The sequence below is a fragment of the Augochlora pura genome, chromosome 3, assembly GCF_028453695.1.
Source record: "Augochlora pura isolate Apur16 chromosome 3, APUR_v2.2.1, whole genome shotgun sequence".
NCBI lineage: Eukaryota > Metazoa > Arthropoda > Insecta > Hymenoptera > Halictidae > Augochlora > Augochlora pura.
This window is the reverse complement of record NC_135774.1, coordinates 22,669,423-22,691,959: the sequence shown is the minus strand read 5'-3', so window position 1 is coordinate 22,691,959 and position 22,537 is coordinate 22,669,423. Positions and strand designations below refer to the sequence as shown.

Sequence of the window (22,537 nt, the reverse complement as noted above, 5' to 3'; positions counted from 1 at the left end):
TGAGGTATGTATTACTATATCTGCATTTCGTTGATGATGGCTCCTTCGGCTCCCTGTCATTCTCGAGCGACGGTGTTTTCGTAATTCCTCACCTTATTATTTTTACTTACCCTAATCCAGAGATTTTTCAATGAAATATTTAATAAATTGAGTACAAATAATAATATAAGTACTTTGAAGTACAATTATAAGACCGTCCTTTGAATGAACATAGAAATTCATTATATGTTAACAAGAAATTAGTTGTTTTTTCAGTAAGTAAATACTTGGTATTTTTATCTGATATTAATTCTGTTTACTATAATTCATAATAATATAAATCATCTTCACACGGTAATTGTAAATTATGTGTATTACGATTATTTCTTAAAAAAGAGGTAAACTTTACGTTCGAGGTTATAATTCGCAGCCAAAATTCGGTTTTTATATTCAAACATGTAATATAATTTTGAAAGTATTATTTAAGTATTACGTGTTATTTTACGAATCGAATTTATAACTTTTTAAACACGTTATAAATTTATTGAAAACGTAATTTTATTTATTGTTAAATATTATAAATTTGTATTATGTAAATATGTTCATAGGTGAAATGAAATAATCTGAACAAGGTACAGCTATGGCTATGAGAAAACGGAGTGGTTCTGGCTCCAAACGCCAACACAAGGGAAAGCTTGTACCAATATATGAAAGCTTTTTTAAAGGAGAAGACTTAACGTTAGCACATCCAAATTTTTGGAATGAATTGTTCCTCATAAAACCTATGGTCAGTAGTTTTCAAAGTTATTTTTATTTCACATCAAATTTTTTTCTGTATTACACAAAACGTAATGTTAAGAAACAAAAAATTTTATAAGTTTTACAAATCTGTAATAAAAGATTGCTATAGAGATGTAAAAATTCTTTAGGTCTTCCACTGGTGTTGCTCATTGCCGAGCTTGTTTCATCTGTCATCAAACAAATTCTTAGATTCTTAAATCGTATTGAAATAATAATTACTGTATGGATAGTAAATTACCTTTCTCTGTTTTTTTCTTGGATAATCTTCTTGGAACTTTTCTTGAGTAACATAAGGATTTATACAATCATCCTCTTTTTTTGGATCAGGTTGCTGTCTTTGGCAAGTCTCAGTATTTAAGTTTGTATCTTTTGCTTTTTGTTTCACATTTCCATCTTTCTCTATCGGAAATATTTAAATGAAATACAGCATTCTATTGCTTAATAATTAAAAAAAAAAGAAAACATTTTAGAATAGACATACTCTTTGGTTGAACAACTTCTTCACATTCGAGTTCATTACGAAGACTACCTGGCATAAATTTGCATTTAAAATTAAACCATGCTTCACTTGTCTGAACTTTGTATTTCAAACATTTAAATTGATATATACATACTCTTCCATAATATTTTGTCACTTCCCATGACGGCAATGACTGTAAAATTATATGTCAAGTGCAAAAACATTTTACTAAAATATGACAATTTTGCAGACTTACCTGTATTACTTTAGTAACAAATTTACCAAACATGATAGCATATAATTTGTATCCTATTAACACATAGACCTTTAAACATTTATATCATAAATAAAGAGTAGCATTTTTCAATATGGAAAAAATTTTTAATTGACCAAATAAAATGAGAAACTTCAGTGGATGAAAAATTTCTTGTTGACAAGAAAAGAAAAAAGAGAAAACTGTCAAAGGAGAAACAAATGAACTGTTGCAATATACTTAGTGATTATTAAACATGAACCTACCCATACATATATACACACAGGATCATAATGATTATTTTAATATCTTTAGGTTCCACACATTGAAAGTGAAATTTTACATATGACTGCAGAACAATTAAATGCAAGTAAAGAAAACTTAAATGCCTTAGTGTGCCATTGTGTGGATACACTAGTCGATGAACACCCTTTCAGAGTTGTGTATGCTCTGCAAACTTTAGCAGCTGTTATACAATCCATGTATAAGAAAGCTAGTCAAGGAGATTGCGGATTCAACTTAATCGATATTCTAGTGGGATTCGATTCTGCTGAACAACGAATGACGACATTAATGCAGCATTGCAATAATTTTTTAACAGGTATACGTTAAGAGACATATTCCATTATTCACTTATGTTCATTAAGAAATCAAAGATTCAAATATGCATCTTATACTGTCTTCAAAAAATAAATTTCTTACTAAAATTTTACATAATTTCAGGTGAATACCCTGATAGCTTAAAAGCTTTATGCTTAAAATTGTTGTTAATTATTGTAACTGGCATGGACAATGTTAGTCAAAACACTTTGTTGGAGTATGTTATGCTTAATAGTGTTTTTGAATCTCTGGTTCAAGTAGGTGCTAATTTGGAATAAAAGTATTCAAAGAAAACCGTTTGAAAACATTAATTGAAATTGACCACTAACATTTGGACATTTTTCGTGCAGTTACTGAGAGACACAACAGCTAGAAGTCGTCATGGTCATGACGCGGTGTTGCTCTTGACACTTCTAGTCAATTATAGGAAGCATGAAAGAGCAAATCCCTATATTGTTAAATTGTCAATTTTAGACGATGAACTAGCTCTAAACGGATATGGTCAAGTGATATCGAGTTCCTTGATGGACTTTTGTAGGCAATTTGCTCAACAAAGGGCAGGTACCGAATATTTAAAATTAGCTAGTTAAGCGTCTAAGCATACAATAATAAGCATATATATGTATGTATATATGTATGTATAGAAATACAGGCATCTTGGCTGTCTTCCTTCACTAATATAGTAGGGAGCATATTTGTTGGAGAAGAAGAAGCGAAAACGCAACAAGTTCGAGCAAATAACGCATTGTTACTAGCGCTCTATGAGTCTACACACTTAAATCGCAATTTCGTAACAACTTTGGCTTACACACAAAGCGATACAAGCGCTCCGCCTTCTCCAAACAATACCTTGGGGCCAAATGCGGTGGCCCCTGGAGCGCAGTTACCAGATGTAATGGCTCAACCATTCAATTTGTTAGCGACGTTCTTACAATATTGGTAATAAAATTACTTTCTCAAAATATTTTCTTTCTCTTGCACTGTATTGCATTTCTTATCATAAAATGTTTTTTTTTTATTTCAGTTCGATAGTTATGCAAGTAATCAGAACAGAAGCAATAATGAGTAATGTCAAATTGTGCTTCCTTATATTAAGCTGCATTGCGGAAGATCAATATGCAAACAGTTTGATGCATGATGCAAACTTGGCTTTCAGAGTTCAACTTCATAGAGTACCAATGCATCACAGGAAGATTCAAGACAAAACAGCACCTGTGCAACCATTAGCTGCTACATTACTCGGTACAGTTACTATTACCTTAAAAATCTTTATATGGAAGTTTCCCCTCCTTAGTCATGTTCTTTGACAAAGGTAGAATAAGAACTACATCAAATTTTATAAAAATCTTTTATTTTAGTATTTTACTACAAGTGCATAATCGTCATAACATTGTAGATCTACTTGTTGAATTCATTACATCACATATGATGAAAAAATTCCCACTCGAACTTTATCATCAGTGCATTGGAGTTTTACAAAGGTTACTCTGTTACCAAAAAAGATGTAGAGTCCGACTTGGATATCAGTGGAGAGATCTTTGGACAGCATTGATTAATCTGCTCAAATTCTTAACTACTCATGAGAGCCACCTCATTAAGAAAATGAATATTTTCCCCTTAGCCATTCAGGTAAATTATTATTGTGCAATGCAAATACAAACGTGTATGTATTAACCAATTTAAACTAATATTTTAGGTTGTGAATATTTTAAATTTGTTTATTACTTATGGAGATACATTTCTATCTTCACCGAGCAGTTACGATGAATTGTTTTATGAAATAATACGAATGAGACTTATTTTCACAAATTTGAATGCAATGGGTAGGTAGTATGTGAATAAGTGAGCAGTTAGCATAATCACAAAATTGTTTGATACCAATTAATGACGATAATACAATTTTCATATAAAGCACTTCGATATTCAACGAGTGAGGCTTACGAGTATAAAGAACATGCCATGAAATTAACAAATTCTTTGGTGAATATGCGAGACATAGTGAATCATTTTCCACCAAAGATAGCAGCATGGTTGGCTAGCGAAAGTTTGTCTACTCCGACAGAACAACAGATTCTAGCGATCATCATACAAAATTATGATAGCCTTACATTGAAATTACAAGATAACTTAGATCAATACGAAAGATACTCCGAAAAACCTGATCACGTTGCATTTTTCGAAGAAATGGTAATGTTTTATTAAATATGTAGATAACTGAATATGGGTGTATCAAAATGATTGTTCTTTTGGGGAATTTGGGGTTCCTAAGATCATTTGAAATAACTTTTCCTTGGCGAAAATGCTATTCGTGGCTTTGTTTTCGAGTTATTAACGGAAAACAGTGGTCAATGATAGATGAGCGCGGGAATTGCAAGGTGGTCGATCGACCGAGCGCAACGTGCTTTGACTCCGGATGCAATGAACTAGTTACGAAACGTGAATTTTCTGAATTTACTACATGACAGTAATAATTTTAAGATCAACAATAAGGAACCCTTCATTTACCGGAAGTACAGTAATTTTAATACATCCTGTAGAACTACGATTGCATGGTATTCATGTTTTTTTTGCAGGTAACTGGAGTTGTAATTGATACAAGAGGATCGATAGACTTGAACGCATTAGATACACACGCTATATTGCAGGAATTATCGAATATCTCGTAACAAAAGTTACGTACAAAATATGAATTGGGGCCTGTGCATCAATTTGTTATTATGATGTATTATAATGTATTTTTTTTAACACAGTCAGCTTTACATGTATTTCTTTAATATCTCAAGGAACGTAGTTTATGGACTTATGAAGTATCACAACGTGATAAGTTTTCTCATTATACTACATTTCTATGAATTTGTGTATACAAGGTTTCAAGAGTTATTAAAATTTAATAAGTACGATATTAAAAACAATTTATTGTAGATAAACATGAATTTTTTTTCTGATAATTACAAAATATTAAAAAATACAATATTATTTACATTGGTATTGTGATATTTTTTAAAAATACATGATTTCACCTATGTTTTCGATTGTTTCTTTGCAAGAATTGCCACACCAGCTTTAGACTGATTCTGTCTCTGAAGTTGACTACTAATTGAGTCACCAATTTCTACTATTTTATCAAAGTCCACTCCCGTTTTTAAACCCTGTCCATGAAGAAGGTAAAGCAAATCTTCAGTAGCAATATTTCCAGAAGCACCTGCTGCGTATGGACATCCTCCCAATCCAGCAACTGATGAATCAAATACTCTTATATCGTGTTCAAGACCACAGTAAATATTTGCCAATGCCTGTCCATAAGTGTCATGACAGTGAAGTGCAAATTTATCCATATCACCTGATATTTGTTTCAATTCCCCTAACACCTTTTTTATTTTGTTAGGGGATCCTACACCAATGGTATCTCCTAGAGAAATTTCATAACATCCAAGCTCTAACATTAATTCAGATATATTCGCTACCTGCATGGATTTGATTTCACCCTCATAGGGGCAACCAACAATACAAGATACGTAGCCCCTAATTTTAATATCATGTCTCTTTGCTTCTTCGACAACTGTTTTAATGTTTTTTATACTATCATCAATAGAGCAATTAGTATTTTTTCTTGAAAAAGTCTCGGATGCAGCACTGAACACAGCTATCTCTTTTACATTTGCTTTCAATGCACTTTCTAAACCTTTCAAGTTAGGAACTAGAACAGGATACGACACATCAGGTTTCTTGTTAATCGTTTGATAAATTTCTGTACTGTCTGCCATTTGTGGTACCCACTTTGGGGACACAAAACTGGTTACTTCTATACTCCTCAATCCAGTTTCAGACAACTTATTAATAAAATTAACTTTAGTTACAGTTGGTACAATATTTTTCTCATTTTGTAGTCCATCTCTAGCTCCAACTTCAACTACCTTCACAAAATCATTAAATGATCTTGTGTATTTAACACAAAAATTGCATATGTTATGAGCACTTAAATTCTTAAACATTCTTAGTTCTCTGAATAAAAAAATAATTTTTTGATTTTAGTTAGACTATATTTTTAATAAAAATAATGCAAATTGAAGTGTTAATAAATTTAATACATAAATGTGCGTGCAATGATTATTGCAAAGAACTAGCATACGTATTCATAAGAGATAACACGTACATAGATAAATTTTTTCGATAAACAAGCTATGTGATCGTACGAATTATTTAATGTATTTTTTAATAATAAATACAAAAATGAGAATTGAGTCTAATACATATGTATATATCAAAAAAATTATTTTCCTTTCTCCTTGATAAATGTGAGTTGTAGAAAATAATAAAAGTTTCATCAATAATTTGATATTTTCAGATTATATGTTGAGTCGAAATTCCACGAACGGTCAAGATGCTGAGAGCTCTGTTTGTGAATCCGGTACAGTAATGGGACCTACTCCTGCACACCTTCGAGCTGCTATTTGATCCGTTAGCGAGGATCGATGTAGAAATTTTCTTCGTTCTGATTGGCTGACGATTCCTTACTGAGACAGAATCCATAGCGAATTGGATACGCAGTAAAATAGTGGGGACGTGTGTGCTAGCTTAAGGAGTAAGAAAAACATGTAGGGGTAGGTCCCATTACTGTATTCTACGCGACAAACCAAACTGATCATAAATATCAGTATTTAAGAAAGATTAGAAAGAGTTCTAGTTTCGAAAGTATGTACCACTATGTATGTACATATGTAATAAAAAATGAATAATTATGAAGATTTTAATTCAAGATTCATACAGTTTTAAGTACGAAATATTTTTAGTATACTACGTTTTGAACGTTCTAACAAGCAAATTTAAAATTATGTGCACCCATAACTTATGAACCAATAGAATACGTATTTGTAAATCGTTCTTTATTTTTTTTACAGTGGCCTTAACTAACAAGTTTTTAATTACATATGTACATATATAGGATGTACACTTGATTGTGTATAGATCGATTGCAATTTTAAGCCCGCGAATAGTTATAACTATTGCATATATATAATGTACATAGTAGTTGTAAGTTGTAACTTGTTTGGTTAATGCAGTAATTTCATTGACCGTACAGCGTGTTTTTATTTATGTACAGTGTTCTACACATATACCGGAAGATGTACAGAACTATACACGTGTAACAAAAAATTGTGTTTTTACTGACATAAATATTTATATATTTACATATTTAATTTTATACTGTCCTGTGTGTGTAAATATATAGTGTTTTGGGATATTAGTTAATCACGTATTGTGAAATATACAAATATTGAAGATTGTGTAATATAAATGTGATTTTTAATAACACGATGAACGTCATTTGATGAACGTCATTTGATGAACTTAATAATAAAATATAATATCATTTCGGAGAATCGTAAACATAATAATTTCTGGACACGATGAATGATTTTGATGCAGAAGATTCTCTAACAAAATTAAATACTCAACTGAATAGATCAATGGTCTTGATGGATACTACAATGGATAATGAACCATCTACACCAAGAAGTAACAAATCTATAACGATTAATACAAAAATTCAGCCAGCTAGCCCCGCTAATGTCCCTCCTAAGCGTAGAAAAAGTATTTTAAAGAAAATTGATACAAGAAATGATAAAAGTAGAGATGACACAGAAACACAGAACACAGAAAATGAGACGAAAATGTTAAATAATATAAACAATAGTGCAATGTCAATAGATACATCAACTGTTTCTAGACCTCATAATGTAAATATAATTTACAGTATAAATCTTTATCACTAATTTCTTATGCAATTAACTTGTTAATATTATTTCAGATTGACGATTTGGTTAAGAAAGAAAGCCTAATTGTGGAATCCACAGATCCTACATTTAATTTAGATAATCTCTCTGACAGCGAAGATATATGGATAATGGAAATTCCTGGAACAGTAAGCTCAAATTTATAATTAGAAAAGCAATTTAGCTGTTCGCCTAAGATTCTACATTATCAAGGTTATAGTCTATATTATCATATACGATTAAAGCTACATTAAATTTTGTTTCATTATAGATAGATCCAAAAGAACTTAAAGGTCAAACATTAATGTTTGGAGAAAAATCAAAACTTAAAATTAAGGAAGAAAAATATTATGCGGTGAACCATAATAGTAGATCCAATATCACTTGTGTATTCAACACTGGAAAAGTGAAATCACAATATAAAACAGGTACCTCTTCCCTTTCATGGAACCAACATTGAAATTGAACAATTTGATGTTGACAGTATGTTTCTTCTGCGTAGTTAATGTGAAACCTATGGGCACAATCAGCATTAGACGGAAACTTTCAGGTATTTCAAAAACCAAGCCAATGCAAATAGAAAACACTAGTGTACCATTTCCTGAAAATCTGAAAGTCCGTCATCCTATATTTGGTGTAAGTTACGAAGGTAAAGCTAGAAAGAATGCAATAAAGTAACTTTTCAGATACAGATCATTATAATCCTAAAGAACGACAAACATTGACAAAACATGATATATTGTTATTAATTGTTAATTAGTGTATTTTGGTATAAGTTATAAATGATTAAGTGTTCGACTCTTTTGCAAACAAAAATTACATTAATACAACCAATCGATATTTCTAACATAGATTACAGAACCTTATGCACTTCATAACTTTTTCAAGAACCTAATATAAGAAGTTTATTATTCATGCAGAAAATATAATTCCTTTTTTTCTATAAAAATATGAGTTTGCGTAAAATTCTGTAGTTTATAACTAATCCAGATGACGTGAATTCGTCTTTAATTTATAAAGTACAAAATCCATAAATTTTCTAAGATACAATGAAGTTAAATATTAAACCTACTTTTCTAAAAAAAAATGTATATCCTTGACTAGGAAAAGATTTTAATATCAGAATTTTATACATTTCATTTTAATTTAATTGAAATTTTTGAGTCACAAATTCGTCCAATGAAATGGTTCTATATTTTCATCGATGTTGGAAATATTTACTCTTAGCTATTGGTAGTACTGCCAAATCGGTTACCGATTATTTCCAGGTACGCGGCAAATGTAAGATAGAAGAAACTTCGGCCAAAGAAATTCATTGTATAACCTATCCCATTGTAGCAAAAAGTTCCATTAGTGTCTACGTAAAGCGGTACGCGAGCACAAATAAATGAAAATGACCGAAGAAGATAGAATAGAAACACTTTAACACGTGCAGTAACAAAATCGAAGCTCCGTTTGACATGCGCTTTCAGAATTCTTCGCGAGTGCACCTCTCTTTAAATACCAGTGTATGTAACGTCCGCTTCTGCGCAGTCGTGGTGCGCATGCGACCAGATCTTGAAGACTACAAAAATTTCCCAGTACAGAAAAGAGATTTGTTAGTGGAAAAGTTGTAACGTAAGTAAACAAGGTCCAAGGAATTTGAGTCGACGAACACGCGTATGTAATGTTAGAATCGTCGAGAGTGGTGGCACGCGATTGACGAAGCACGGTAGTTGTCGAAAAGTTTCCTCTATCGAACGGAGTTAAGGTTAAACTCAGCCAGGTATACCCTGTAACCAGCCCAGGGTATTTAGCAACCCCTCTGGCGACAAATCATTCAATCCTTTGTGACGTTCGTGGTGAACTATACCATGTTGCTCGGACTATCGTGGTTTACTTTTCCATAAACTGTATGCTTAAGGGAACTTGTGGATTTGTTGGGGATCATAGTTGTTTGCGCTCGAAACAGCATTATCGTTCATCTCAAACAAGTACGTAGAAGATACGCGAGATTGGTGAGAGCCTCCTTTTCTCTTACGCTTCATGCGCAAGATCAAGACAACGACCATTGACTAAAAAGGGATAAAATTAATGATGGCATCGTTGTTCTGTTTTCCTTTTTCTGTGCTTCTCTCTCTCTCCCTCACTCTTTCCCCTTTCCGTCCTTCTTTTCTCGCTCTCTCTCGTACTCATATCTAGTCTTCCCCCATCTTGCCACCCACCATCTTGCTCTTTCTCCTTCCCTCTTTTTCTCTTTCCCCCTCTCGCCCTCCGCCACTCCTTTCATTACTTCCATTTCTCATTCTCTCGCTTGCTGCTAGCATTTTCCCCCCTTCAAAATCGTATCACGAAACGACGAGACCATCGTCCTTGCGTATGCGGATAGTTGCATTCGAAGCTCGGGGGAATTTACGTGTCATGCCCCACCACGGGACCTTTTCGCGGATTTTCACGTAGGTTCGTGCTATGGCGTAGTACCTCTCACTCGCTCTCTGACGTTTCTTCGCTTCTCTCGACGCCACCAACAGCTGTTTCGTCCGATCGTCGCCCTCTCGTATAGTTCGTGTCTCGTCGCAGGAGTGAGTAAGAGAAAGAGAGAGAGAGAGAGCGAGAAAGTGAGTGGGAGAGTACAGACGGTGGCCCTACCGCAAGTTTTTCGTCGTCGGATCCCAAGCTTGAGCGGATAAACTTGTCATTTGTACGTCCATCGTAATGCGTACGCTATCATTCTAATCGGCTGAAATCTGGAGCGTCCTTTGTTCGTTTACTGCCTCGTTTGACAGCTCCTGTCAAACAGACCTTACTTTCCAACTGTTCGTCTATTCTAATTACAAACGGTTCACCGTTTCGTATTCCTTGTATTCAGCGAGAAGGGCACGACCAGTAATTTTGCACGTTTTTTTTTCGTACGCGCTAATTCAAAAATAACTTGAACAATACTCACGGTTACGAATAACGTGAATCAGTTTGTGATCGAACGGTGAAACGTTTAACAAGCCCGACGGGATAGATTACAAACTCTCTCACGGATTTACGAGGAATTTTGCCCGAATATAACCGTTAGCACTGGTAGATGTATCTGAGTCATAACATTCCTGATCTATAACATTGTAATGTTTTATTAATTTATTTTAGGTTGTGCAAGGATACTAGTGTGTAAGAAGTTACAAGTACTGTCAATTACATAGTATCAAAGCATTGTACAAACTGTGCACGTAAGTATATTATACATATTGAGTATTTGTATCAGTAATGGACTTAAAAATTTTGCTTATGTGTTAAAACATATGTTTCATGTTATTGCCATTGTTCATATGTGTTTGCCTATATTCTTTGAAATAGCAACTATATCTAAATATTTTGGCAGCAGATGGTTATGTGCTTTTTGTATGTGTGCAGGATTTACAAATAGGGAAATCCTGGTAACTTACCATATTGTGTGATACAAACGATAGAAACAAAAATGTCAGTATTGAATCAAAGTGGAGAAGATGCTGTGGAGTGTCCATTGTGTATGGAGCCATTGGAAGTGGATGATTTGAATTTTTTTCCATGCACCTGTGGTTATCAAATATGTAGATTTTGTTGGCACAGAATTCGAACTGACGAAAATGGCTTATGTCCTGCTTGTCGGAAGGCCTATTCTGAAAATCCTGCCGATTTTAAACCTCTCAGTATGGAAGAAATAGCAAGGTTGTCTTTGTTAATAATTGGTACTGGGAATTGTTAATTACAGAAGAATGAACACCAAAATAATTTGTACGTGTTTTGTTTATCAGATTAAAAGCAGCGAAAAGGTTGAAAGATCAGCAACGAAAGCAGAGAGTAACAGAAAACCGTAAACATCTAGCTAATGTGAGAGTAGTACAAAAAAATCTAGTATTTGTAGTAGGATTACCATTGCGACTTGCTGATGCTGATGTAAGTATGAATGTAAAATGAAGTGTTGTATTTTTGCAACTACTATAATATTACAAGTGAAATTCGGGTCGATAAGAGTTTATATTAATTAAGTGTATTTTATCTTCCAGGTATTAAAACGACATGAATATTTTGGAAAATTTGGCAAAATTCATAAAGTTGTAATAAATCAAAGCACTTCCTATGCAGGGTCTCAAAGCCCTAGTGCTTCAGCTTACGTTACTTATCAAGTAAGTTATTAATTGTATTCTACTAATAATTCTTGTGGTTGTTAAGTAGTTATATATATTGCATGTTTTCAAAATATCTTGTATTACTAGCGTCAAGAAGATGCACTACGTGCTATAGAGGCTGTGAATAATGTTATTATGGATGGACGAACAATAAAAACGTCATTAGGAACAACAAAATATTGTTCACATTTTATGCGTAACCAGCCTTGTCCGAAACAGGATTGTATGTATTTGCATGATCTTGGGGACCAGGAAGCATCGTTTACAAAAGAGGAGATGCATCAAGGCAAACACCAGGAGTATGAGCGGAAGCTTGTGCAATCGTTAAACGCATCGCATGCGTCTGCTCAACGGTAAAACTCTTTGTACATACAACTAATAAATTAAATTTAATGTAAAAGATAACGTGCAACTAATGAAAATGGAATATACTTTTTACACTGCATAGGAAACCAACACCCTCGCCGTCCGTAACTAGTAACATTGTTCGAGAAAATGGTACTTCAAATCCTCAAGCAAAAGAAGCTTGGCCATCGTTACAGACTGGACAAATAAATAGTAAGTTTCCCTTTCGTGAAAATCAAATTTTAAAGTAATTATAGTTACTCACATATTCTGTATGTATATACAGGTACACAAACAAATTGTAAAGAATTATCACCACCGTCACAAGTAGCATCACAACTGAACAACATAACGAATGGAAGTAGTACAACAAATCAGCAGAGTCACGTATTATCTGGTGGGTCCACGCATCAACAAAACAATAATAACAAAGGCGAAAGTATGAATTTGCGGAGAGGGAAAAGTAATAGTGAAAGTAAGGCACAGGCAGCGCGTAACAAACATAAAAATTGTCAAAATAAAGAAAAACATTGTACAAGGACAACTTCACGATCCGAATCCAGCTCTATCAGTGTGCAAAATAATGTACCGCCACAAATTAATGGACAGAAGGATATTAGAAACTTTTCATCTGAAACAAATAGTGATGTAATACAAAAATTGGGTAATAAGTGTAAATCGGAGCAGCAGCAGCAACAGCCACAACCACCGTCGCAACAACAGCATCAACCACCCCCTATGCATCAACAACAGCAGCCACAACAAAATAATAAAGGATCGAAATTTGTGCAACAACAACAACAACAAACGTCTCAGGAACTTAAAGTAAATGGAGTAGTGCAAAATGGAGAACGTCGGCATTCAGATAGTGAAACAGATCAACAACGTGAAGGTAGCACACCAGCTAGTACAATTTCAAGTACAGAAGATTCGAATGTGATTCAACAAGTGGAACATTTAACAGAATCAAGTGAGGAGAACAATGGTGCTGCTATTTTGGGTGAGTTCCTTATATTGGTGATCATTTCTATATGTATTGACTTTTTTGTTCTAAAATAAATATAAAATCAGATTGAATTCAATAAAGTTCAAAAATACATTTTTTTGTATTGCATTGTGAAAAATGTATACGAGAGAGTATATTACGCAAAACTTATTATTCAATAATAATTTTAGTTTTCAGTTTGGAGATTTAAAAAATTAAGTCCAAACTCCCGATTTTTGTTACAAATATTTTCCTTTCTTTTTTTGTTGGCGCATATAAATATTTACATACTTATATGTATACATTTATATATATCTATTGAGTCACATTTAAAGTTCAACAACATTTTGAATGTACTTTCGAGAAATATATATACAAAAGATATAGGCTATTGACTTTAATGACAAATTCATGAGAGGCATTACATATTACCTATAATATCTCAATCATTTTAGTTAATGTCATACAGAATTATGTATAATGGTTCATGAGTCATTCTAAATGTGTGTTTATCTCTTATGACATTGTATGTTGTATATACTTCGAACACATAAAACAATAACTTGCAAGTATTGTATATTAATATATCAGTGACACGCAAATTATGTCTAGCTGCGTTTCATAACTGTAGAATAGAATTTACATAGTTATAGATATATATGCCAAAATAAAGAGGATTCTGTGGAAAAAAATACATAGTAACTGTTTTTTGTGTTTTTGTACACACTTGACTTTATCCTTCATGTAAATTGTATTGTTTGGCATACATGTGAATGATGTGGCTGGAAAATGATCCACTTTTCTCTATCTTATTATAGAACAGATGTTCGTAACTTTACTTTACTCATAGATGTATATGAAAATTAAAGTTACATTTTCCAGACACTCACTTTCGTACATTATTAAGATTCATTAAATGGTGGCAGAGAGGAATAGTGTTAGAAGCTGTTTATTCTGGCATTGAAAAAGTATCAAAATGATTTGATCGCGTCTCGTAGTGTAGAGATATCTACCTATCATCTTTAGGTTCCTCTCCGGCTAGCACAAATTCATCACAAGGTGCCAATCCACAGCCACCACCAGGATTACATAATGGGTCTCAAATGCAACTCAGTCATCGGTCAATCTTTCAGGCGGACAATAACAGCTTCTTCAGTTCAAACACTTTCCAGAAAATCTCTACCACCACCTCAGTGCCACCTACTTCTTTAACAGGCATGTACATAATGTAGTTTCTTCTAGTGTTGTTTCTGTGCACATATTCTTTTTGGTTTCTCATCTGATATTGTCTGTTTTCGTATGTTTTGTTGTATTTGACACGGAAGCTAGAGTAGACTGTTACAATTCAATTTTTCTTGGACATGCAGCAAACCCAAACCTGAGTTGGTCAAGCACAGGTTTAACTTCTATTCCCGACTCGTTGCCAATGGTTCAGTCCAGCGAGGATTGGCAAGCAGCTTTTGGTTTCCCACCTGAGACATCACGAACAAATCATGTTGTACAAAAATCAAGTCCTTCTAGCTCACCAGGAGTCACTTTCAATTCTGATGGTTTCGTAGACGAAGAAGTTTACTCCAATTTGCAATATACCACAATCTCAGAACCTTCTGCTAGTTTTACCTCGAATTTGCTTGTTAATTCTCCTGCATCCAAATTTATGGCTGATTTTCAACAAAATTCTTTACAACAGAGGCTTGCTATGCAGGTGAGTAATCATTTGACTAATCATATATGCTTTTTTGTTAAAAAAAAAAAGATAATTCTACCTAAAATTCAATTTAGATAATCAAAAAAATATTTGCCAATAAAAGTAATGACAGTTTGATAGATTTTAAATTATTGAATGCAATCAGTAACAGTGGTAAATATGATTTTCTAAGGCGCAACAAAATCAAGAGAATTGTGAATATATAAAGCAAAACGGTCATGCTACTTTGGAAGAAGTTCGAAATCACAAAGAATCTGGGTCAGATATAAAAGCTGATGATGATCTAGGCTTTGATCCTTTCCACGAAACACAAAAAGCTTTAGCCGAACTTATGGAAAACGAAATGCAATTGCAACAGCAGAGGTTGTTTCAACAGCAACAACAACAGCAGAGAGAACGAGAAGAGCAGAATAGGGTACAACACCAACAAAATATTGCGAATCTTGGTCAACAGCACTATCCACAGGTAGAAATATATAAATCTTCAGAAATACAGATCAGAGAATGCTACCTCCCAAAGACAGTATCATGCAACGGTGTCTTTCCTTCTTAATCTAGGTTGCTCATATAGCACATCTACAACAGCAGGCCCAGCACTTACAAAATCTACAGGTTCTCCAACAGTCGCATTCCCTACTGTCTCGTCTTCCGCAAAATTTATTACAAAGTGGTACACAGAGTCCTGCTCAAAGCAACGTGACTGCAGCTAGTTTGGGACAACGTAGTCGTCATCCACCACCAGGTTTCCCTGGTTCTACACCAAATCACATGAATTCTTTTGGTCTTGGTATACCGCGACCAGCTCCCACGAATGGTGCTCTTTCGGGTTAGTATTTTCCCGGTCCCGTAAATAATTTGTGAATTTTGTTAAATTTTTGGTAATGATTAAATATGTATACTTGTGGCGAGCAACAGTGTTATCCAAGTATAAAAGCAAATTGAATTCTTGTGACTTTGTCAGGATTTATTATAATATTATGCATGAGTCATTCGTCTAGTATGCTGTTTACAGGAGCACAACCGCCGCAGCAAAACGCGTATCTTCCAAACGGAAACCCCCTTCTGAATTCACAAGGTGATTTTTAATAATATTAATATCAGATTTCGCATTTATTATTACAGTATCGTGTATAACATTTCACACTTGTTAATTTTTTGTGCAGGCATTAGTAAATGCGCGGGTGATGCAGTATATACGCTTAAGGACTGGTGTGATATTAATAATCAACAACAACAATTTCATCATCAAGCATTACATCAAAAAGGAGGGTGGAACAACTTCGGACCTATTGCAGACTGGACTTCGATTGATCCAGCTATTGTTAGTTCTTCTAGGCCTCTTCCATTCCAAACCACGAGTACATGGCAGTTTCCACATGTTCATCCTACACATACTGTTTCACATAATGCGCAACAGGTATTAAACATATTTATGCTGACTACTTCAATGCATAAGATATTTTGTAATAGTCGACATAACCAGAAATACTGTGATCATAGCGGGTTGAGCTATAAATAAGACCTTTTTCAATTAAAGTTAGCTAATCGTATTTATTAAATTTTGATATACTACAGTAGTTAATACTTAGAACCAAAATAAATGGTTTCGATTAGATCATTTATATTCTTCTGAAATATATTTCAAAATATTTCTATTTACTATTCGTTAGGAACAACAGAACGCACCAACTCAACATTGGGCAATGCAACCGCCTCCTGGTTTTGCTACACCAGCGACTGCGGGACAACTGAGTAATCAATCAAGCACAACTGCACAGCCGCACACCAAACTAATCTCTGCAGGATCGGAAATCGAAAGTGAGTTCCTTAAGTCGAACTAAATGTTTCTACGTAATTCCTTTTACAGGCAGCAATAAAGTATACGAAACATCTGTATTGCAGATCTATAGATAAATACGAGTACGCGAAATGTACAACTGTATGATAAAAAAACATCCATACGAGACGAGATGAAAGTCAGCAGTAATACAAAAAATACCCGACAGTTCCGTACGTTTTCCTGACCCGTGTCTATATCTTTCAAATATAACTTGATTTTAATGCTTTATTTGTTCTCACTGGATGAGATTTATCGTTGAACAAAGTATTGAAGGATACTGGAATAACAATTTAATCGATACTTTCGAGTATATGCGACGAATATATTCTTATGTACGTTCTCGATGATATTCTCATATTTAACCTTCTAGTAAATTCGAACTATCTACAAGTCTGGCAGTCTTATTATTAATTATAACTGATTACGTTTTACCGTAGACCAAGCTACACAGGTGTCAAATTAAAGACAAATGATCATGATTTATTAATTAACACTTAAACAGAGATACTTACAATGATATAATTATGAAACAAATATATACATATATATATATATATGTCATTCAGACTCCAGTAAATTTATTCGAGTGGGAAACGGAATATGTTTATTTGTGTAAATAACATTTTCAAAACAGATAATCACAAGACAAAAAGTGCACAGGACACCACCATTCAGAACCGACTTTCCTCTTGAAGACATTTTAAAGTTTTTATTTAAAAAAAATTATATCTAATATCTGAGATGGTGTTAACAAGAGAAAACGATTGACATTGAACACGTCTTTTTATTTAAACTATAGCGACGTATTACATTTATACTACAAAATGCTTATATAACGGCGACGTTAGAACAAATTTTTTAACAGAACACCATCTATTTGTCTCTTTCTAGGCAAAGGGTTTCTGTTATATATATATATATATATTATAAGTATGTATTATTATTGTGAAAATGCGCAGATAGACACATGCTAATAAATGAAAATGAAATGTAAAAATTTAAGGAAGAAGTAACCTGTTGCTTTTTTCTAGGATGGTTGTCTCATCTGAATTTGTAATTCTTCGATCTTGACGAGTTTTACATTAAATTATCTTCAGAATGAATTTTGTTACACATCAACATAACATGTTGTGTTTAACAAATTTTTTGCAGCTTCTTGTGTTCGCTTTAACTCTAAGGCGAAAGACTTATAGAGAATGGACTCTATTATAATGATATTTGGAAGGAACAAAGTGTAAGAAAATCTACAGCTAGGATTCATTAGTTTCGAGTTCAGTAACATACATTAAATTCATGCCGGACAAGTGCATAATTTATAGTATATATTTCGTCGCATTTTTATAATTAGAGGAAAACATGATACAATCTGGTAAGGAAACGTAGAATTGCTACAGGAAAAGTACGAAAACTTCAAATAAAAATTGACGATGGTATTTAATCACCACGTGATTCAGAAAACTACGAGCAACTGTCGAGATGGTTAACACGGAAACAGTCAACGCAACCGAATCTCGAATGCATACACAAAACAATTACGATACAGATACGTATATATACATATATGTATGTACGTATGTATGTATGTATATATATATACATATATATATAAAACGAATTATGTCTGATAGTACTATAATACGAAGCGTTAACGTCGAATTAATAAAACTCATGTGGCAGAATGTTAAACATATCTGCTGTTTCAACACGACTAAGGAAACACGATACATATGCGAAGAGAATGATTGAGATAATAAAGATATAATTATAACAAATTTAACTGAGTTAAGGTAATCGAGAAATATACGACATGCGCAAGAAATGAATGAAAAAATGTATTTTAATTAATCAATCCTATGTCCTAGTGCACCTGTCGAGTTTACCACTCCTTTCCACAATTTGAGATAATATATTTTCACATTTTTAATACTTAATATTTTTTCTTTAGACAATTCTTTGATTACTAGAGTGTAGTAAAGTTATTTATCTTCATGATTTATACATGCGTATTATACGATTTTTGCGGATGCAATTGAAAAATCCAGGGAGAGGTTGTCTGGAGCATTGAATGGGCAAATTATAACTTTCTTCCAGAACAGAAAAAGTATTTACTAGGGTGAAACTTCATAGGAATTAGTAATACTTTATATTATAACAATTCTGTTTTACAGTAATCTTTAAAACTAAATGTTATATTCATACATATTAAAAATTCAGTCGTTTAGAAATTAAAAATTTCTTACATTGCATTCTTCTTCATTGTTAAACAAGCTTATTTTATTGAAACGTCTAAAGTAGCTAGATAGCACAAATAATTCCACTTAACAATATACTGTTAGAAATACTTTAAAAATATACAGGGTGGGGCAATAACTATTACTACCTCAAATATCTTCGAAACTATAAGTTTCACAGAAATATTTGCTGAAACAAAATTGCACAGGTACCTCGGACATTTGAAGGTCACCTTAATTTTTTTAAATGGCTCGGACTGTTTTTGCTTCCGTATCATGATAGAGGATCTTAAAACGAGTTCAACGACCTATTACACAAGGTTATTGAAAAAAAAAAATTATTGCAGCCTGTGCGTCAATAAGTTCTGACGCTGTAAGACTTAGAAGTCAATCAATCGTAAAAAGAATCCAATGTTGCATTGATAATGATGGTCATCATTTCAAACACATGACCTTGTGTAATAGGTCGTTGAACTCGTTTTAAGATCTTCTATCATGATACGGAAGCAAAAACAGACCGATTCATTTAAAAAATGATGGTGACCTTCAAATGTCCGAAGTACCTCCACCTGCAAAAAAACTATTATCTAAAAAATCTATTGTTTCAGCAAATATTTCTGTGAAACTTATAGTTTCGAAGATATTTGAGGTGGCAATAGTCATTGCCCCACCCTGTATACAGGATTCTTCAATCGAGTCATAAGAATTTGGATATATAACTTCTGGTTTATAATACCAAATATTTAAACATTTTGTTTGTTCAGTTTCTTTACATATCTTTTATGTTTGTACGTGATAAACCCCAAAACGCCTTCGGTTTCAAATTGGGTTCAACTGCTGTGAATCTCCAACCTATGTGACTCTTACAGTTTCTACACATAGCTATTGTCCATCCGTATCTATAAAAATTCAAATTGATATATTGTGCATGTTATTTCCGAAAGTATAAAATTAATAATATTGGAAATAAGTTTTACCCTGGAAACCATGAATATTCAGTCGAGAATGAACTGCGATTTAGCACTAAACCTTGGGCATGATGCAAAGTCACAATATCATGTATGATACCACTGCTATTGCAATAAATCCCAAATGGACCTTCTATACTCATTGTTAACATATGCGACCGTTTTGCAAGTTTAGCTTCGCAATGATTACAAACGAATATTTTATCCTATAGAGCAATAACTACATTTAAAAAAATCCTATACATTTATATAACAACCAATGCATACGTACATTAACTAAATGTTTAATTTCCATTTGTAACCTAGAAATTGCGCAGTCATAGCGTAACAATACATTTCTTTCATTATCATCTAATAATAAATTTTGGGCAACCCAAAATGATAAATTTGTGGGATCTTCTGGTACATTAGCGTCCACTGAAATTATTTGAAGTAAAAAATTTATAATTAGCTGAAAGCTGAGAGAGTTTGTTCAAATGTTTTAAGAGCAGTATCAAATATGCTTACTATGGCGAATTAATTGGAGGTGTTTCCGTACTCGTAACGATAGTCTTAATGGATCATACTGTCTGTATACCCAGCCAGGCCAATGAGTTACTACTGCGTCTCGATTTTCTATCCTCTCTTGCTTTTTAAAATCTTCTTCAGTAGTCGATTTCATCCGATAACGATCTAATGATTGCAATCGTTCATCAAGAAATGGTGGTCCAAGTGTTATTTCAGGCAAAATTTTAACGTTTGCTGATAAACGGTCATATCCCTATGTATGTTTGTAAACACAGAGTATTATTAAAAATTTCAAATACTTGTAATAATAAAAATGAGTAATAATTTAGTATAAAGAGAATATAGAATGTAGCTAAATTGACCTGTATAATGAGTTGTAAAATTTCGAACCGTTGTCTGCCCATTGCTTTCAAATTATATTCTGCTTCAGGGCCCAAAGACATGCATTCATAAATTTCTGCTGTTACACCTATAGGTGCAACCACATTGTTATATCCAAAGCACACGACACCTATGGTGCGATTGCTTTGAAGGCAAGATAACATGTCAATAGCGTGTGTACGAACTTTCATTGGTAACGTTTGTCCCGGAAATAACATAACAGATTTCTGTTTTAGTATTGGTAGTCTGACAAAAATTTCTTCATCGAATATTGTTCTTCCCCTCAGCTCTTCCAGGTTTACTCCAAAATACTAATAACAAATTTATACATTATAAAAAGTACAACTTAAGAATATATTCTAATTTGTATAAATAAATACAGTTGGACCATTGTAACTCAAACACCATTACAAGACAAAAATTTTTATTTAGCTATAAAGATCTCAGCACTTCCTTTGACATTCGAGTTACCAAAATTCAATCGTATTAAGAAATAAAAGTTTAGAAACATACGGAATGTGTGGCTGGCAATGATAAGTCAAAAGTACGTTCCAGCGGTTCATCTTCGGATTCTCCTTCCGACTGCGACTCTTGAACTAGATTACTTTCGCTCACTAAACTCTCCATGTCAGCCACAGATCTTGCTACATAAGTGTTGTATATTTTAGGTTTTGTTTCAATTAAAAATAAAATATTCGTATAAAAAATGTTCGTACAATATCACAATGTCAATTTCGTATCGAATACGTTGCATACGAAAGATAGGTAGACATTAAGAATACAACATAAATTTGCACTTAGACTGATATTTTAATATTCGTAGAAATATTAACAATATGTGAAAGCATAATACATAACCTAATTGTCTAACATACATAAAGAATCAGAAGATAGATCATTTAAAGCGCTATCACTTTCTGCTTCAGACTCCATTGTGGTTTATGCAGCCACTGGATTCTTAGAACTTCGTAAAAAGTTGTAAACAATTAGAAGGTTTTTTGTTGGAAGTTGAACACAATATGTAAACCTTCTGTTTACAAACTATCGTGAACTGCGCCACAAAGGATCTCTACAGCTTCTACATGACAGGGCCTCTAGTCTCTGGTCCAGTGTTACTAGAAACAATGACGCAATCGACATGCAAGACGTCATGAAATATCTCGTTCATTCTGATGACTTCTAGGTTGTACGTACCAAGAGAAGATACATAGTACTTCTCAATATAATGAAACTACTATATGTATAAGAACTAAATTGATATAAATCAATAAGAATTACTAGTACTATACATGCAAAATCATCGATATTCTGTTTGTTCCTACGTTCCTGCTTCCGGCAACACTGCTCTGATCCCTTTTCTAAATTATACCATTGTGAATATGACTCCAGAAAGTTACAATATCGATAGTCGAAATAAGAACGAAATTTAAAATATTGAATTTTAAGACGTTTAATGCTGTATATTACAGATTTTAGATACATTGAAATATGATATAGATAAATAAAATATAATATAAGAAATAATAATAATTTAATAATATAAGTTTAGTATGAGAAAATTCATTTTAA

The 22,537-nt window shown here is 33.2% G+C and overlaps 6 protein-coding genes across 16 annotated transcripts; 3 read left to right on the top strand and 3 right to left on the bottom strand.

Moving 5' to 3' along the window:
- The first annotated feature begins 41 nt into the window (after nt 1–41).
- On the top strand, nt 42–5,168 carry LOC144467626 (armadillo-like helical domain-containing protein 3). 2 transcript variants are annotated; one of them, XM_078176517.1, is made up of 11 exons: nt 42–254; nt 588–766; nt 1,809–2,094; nt 2,217–2,350; nt 2,444–2,654; nt 2,777–3,032; nt 3,118–3,335; nt 3,490–3,722; nt 3,790–3,916; nt 4,006–4,280; nt 4,667–5,168. In XM_078176517.1, exons 2-11 carry the CDS (start codon nt 620–622, stop codon nt 4,757–4,759), a joined length of 1,980 nt encoding a protein of 659 aa, XP_078032643.1. In that variant the 5' UTR covers nt 42–254; nt 588–619; the 3' UTR covers nt 4,760–5,168. The 2 variants fall into 2 exon arrangements, with proteins under 2 accessions (XP_078032643.1, XP_078032642.1); XM_078176516.1 differs by having other exon boundaries at nt 2,738–3,032.
- Nucleotides 927–1,529, bottom strand: LOC144467628 (uncharacterized). Its single transcript, XM_078176519.1, has 4 exons — nt 1,497–1,529; nt 1,262–1,433; nt 1,019–1,179; nt 927–947 (listed from the first exon to the last, which is right to left on the bottom strand). Exons 1-4 carry the CDS (start codon nt 1,527–1,529, stop codon nt 927–929), a joined length of 387 nt encoding a protein of 128 aa, XP_078032645.1.
- Hmgcl (hydroxymethylglutaryl-CoA lyase) lies at nt 4,989–6,510 on the bottom strand. The gene is made up of 2 exons (XM_078176518.1): nt 6,247–6,510; nt 4,989–6,095 (listed from the first exon to the last, which is right to left on the bottom strand). The coding sequence occupies exon 2, from the start codon at nt 6,083–6,085 to the stop codon at nt 5,114–5,116; it is 972 nt and encodes a 323-aa protein (XP_078032644.1). The 5' UTR covers nt 6,086–6,095; nt 6,247–6,510; the 3' UTR covers nt 4,989–5,113.
- A 162-nt stretch (nt 6,511–6,672) lies between these two features.
- LOC144478679 (uncharacterized) lies at nt 6,673–9,087 on the top strand. Of its 3 annotated transcripts, none has more exons than XM_078196811.1 (5): nt 6,673–6,694; nt 7,195–7,831; nt 7,903–8,016; nt 8,139–8,295; nt 8,370–9,087. In XM_078196811.1, the coding sequence occupies exons 2-5, from the start codon at nt 7,502–7,504 to the stop codon at nt 8,543–8,545; spliced, it is 777 nt and encodes a 258-aa protein (XP_078052937.1). In that variant the 5' UTR covers nt 6,673–6,694; nt 7,195–7,501; the 3' UTR covers nt 8,546–9,087. The 3 variants fall into 3 exon arrangements, with proteins under 3 accessions (XP_078052937.1, XP_078052936.1, XP_078052935.1); XM_078196810.1 differs by lacking the exon at nt 6,673–6,694 and adding an exon at nt 6,702–6,785; XM_078196809.1 differs by lacking the exon at nt 6,673–6,694 and having other exon boundaries at nt 6,705–7,831.
- A 78-nt stretch (nt 9,088–9,165) lies between these two features.
- Cnot4 (CCR4-NOT transcription complex subunit 4) lies at nt 9,166–18,698 on the top strand. 5 transcript variants are annotated; one of them, XM_078196804.1, is made up of 16 exons: nt 9,166–9,484; nt 10,985–11,064; nt 11,249–11,542; nt 11,629–11,770; nt 11,881–12,000; nt 12,091–12,356; nt 12,452–12,561; nt 12,635–13,348; nt 14,360–14,548; nt 14,701–15,038; nt 15,214–15,507; nt 15,600–15,783; nt 16,054–16,116; nt 16,205–16,458; nt 16,712–16,859; nt 16,944–18,698. In XM_078196804.1, exons 3-16 carry the CDS (start codon nt 11,313–11,315, stop codon nt 16,949–16,951), a joined length of 3,060 nt encoding a protein of 1,019 aa, XP_078052930.1. In that variant the 5' UTR covers nt 9,166–9,484; nt 10,985–11,064; nt 11,249–11,312; the 3' UTR covers nt 16,952–18,698. The 5 variants fall into 5 exon arrangements, with proteins under 5 accessions (XP_078052930.1, XP_078052926.1, XP_078052929.1 ...); XM_078196800.1 differs by having other exon boundaries at nt 9,167–9,484; nt 15,600–15,867; XM_078196803.1 differs by lacking the exon at nt 9,166–9,484 and adding an exon at nt 9,506–9,632 and having other exon boundaries at nt 15,600–15,867.
- Nucleotides 18,699–19,005: 307 nt separating this feature from the next.
- Nucleotides 19,006–22,331, bottom strand: Ohgt (E3 ubiquitin ligase component cereblon). 4 transcript variants are annotated; one of them, XM_078196808.1, is made up of 8 exons: nt 22,163–22,331; nt 21,685–22,083; nt 21,482–21,612; nt 20,950–21,279; nt 20,588–20,840; nt 20,352–20,497; nt 20,090–20,286; nt 19,006–20,011 (listed from the first exon to the last, which is right to left on the bottom strand). In XM_078196808.1, exons 3-8 carry the CDS (start codon nt 21,593–21,595, stop codon nt 19,882–19,884), a joined length of 1,170 nt encoding a protein of 389 aa, XP_078052934.1. In that variant the 5' UTR covers nt 21,596–21,612; nt 21,685–22,083; nt 22,163–22,331; the 3' UTR covers nt 19,006–19,881. The 4 variants fall into 4 exon arrangements, with proteins under 4 accessions (XP_078052934.1, XP_078052933.1, XP_078052931.1 ...); XM_078196807.1 differs by having other exon boundaries at nt 21,827–22,083; XM_078196805.1 differs by having other exon boundaries at nt 21,844–22,083.
- Between the last annotated feature and the right edge of the window lie 206 nt (nt 22,332–22,537).

Bases quoted from the DNA above. Each gene is read 5' to 3' on its own strand.
- LOC144467626 (XM_078176516.1), top strand. From the start codon at position 620: ATGGCTATGAGAAAACGGAGTGGTTCTGGCTCCAAACGCCAACACAAG. The intron at 2,655-2,737 runs GTACCGAATATT...ATGTATGTATAG, and splicing joins ATTTGCTCAACAAAGGGCAG to AAATACAGGCATCTTGGCTG. The intron at 3,336-3,489 runs GTACAGTTACTA...ATAACATTGTAG, and splicing joins ATTAGCTGCTACATTACTCG to ATCTACTTGTTGAATTCATT.
- LOC144467628 (XM_078176519.1), bottom strand. From the start codon at position 1,529: ATGTTTGGTAAATTTGTTACTAAAGTAATACAG. The intron at 1,180-1,261 runs GTATGTCTATTC...TATTTCCGATAG, and splicing joins AGAAGTTGTTCAACCAAAGA to AGAAAGATGGAAATGTGAAA. The intron at 948-1,018 runs GTAATTTACTAT...GTTTGATGACAG, and splicing joins CAAGAAAAAAACAGAGAAAG to ATGAAACAAGCTCGGCAATG.
- Hmgcl (XM_078176518.1), bottom strand. From the start codon at position 6,085: ATGTTTAAGAATTTAAGTGCTCATAACATATGCAATTTTTGTGTTAAA.
- LOC144478679 (XM_078196811.1), top strand. From the start codon at position 7,502: ATGAATGATTTTGATGCAGAAGATTCTCTAACAAAATTAAATACTCAA. The intron at 8,017-8,138 runs GTAAGCTCAAAT...GTTTCATTATAG, and splicing joins TAATGGAAATTCCTGGAACA to ATAGATCCAAAAGAACTTAA. The intron at 8,296-8,369 runs GTACCTCTTCCC...TCTTCTGCGTAG, and splicing joins GAAATCACAATATAAAACAG to TTAATGTGAAACCTATGGGC.
- Cnot4 (XM_078196800.1), top strand. From the start codon at position 11,313: ATGTCAGTATTGAATCAAAGTGGAGAAGATGCTGTGGAGTGTCCATTG. The intron at 11,543-11,628 runs GTTGTCTTTGTT...TTTGTTTATCAG, and splicing joins AGTATGGAAGAAATAGCAAG to ATTAAAAGCAGCGAAAAGGT. The intron at 12,357-12,451 runs GTAAAACTCTTT...TACACTGCATAG, and splicing joins TCGCATGCGTCTGCTCAACG to GAAACCAACACCCTCGCCGT.
- Ohgt (XM_078196805.1), bottom strand. From the start codon at position 21,901: ATGGAGTCTGAAGCAGAAAGTGATAGCGCTTTAAATGATCTATCTTCT. The intron at 21,613-21,843 runs GTATGTTAGACA...ACACTTATGTAG, and splicing joins TCTATCTTCTGATTCTTTAT to CAAGATCTGTGGCTGACATG. The intron at 21,280-21,481 runs GTATGTTTCTAA...ATTTGTTATTAG, and splicing joins CATTGCCAGCCACACATTCC to TATTTTGGAGTAAACCTGGA.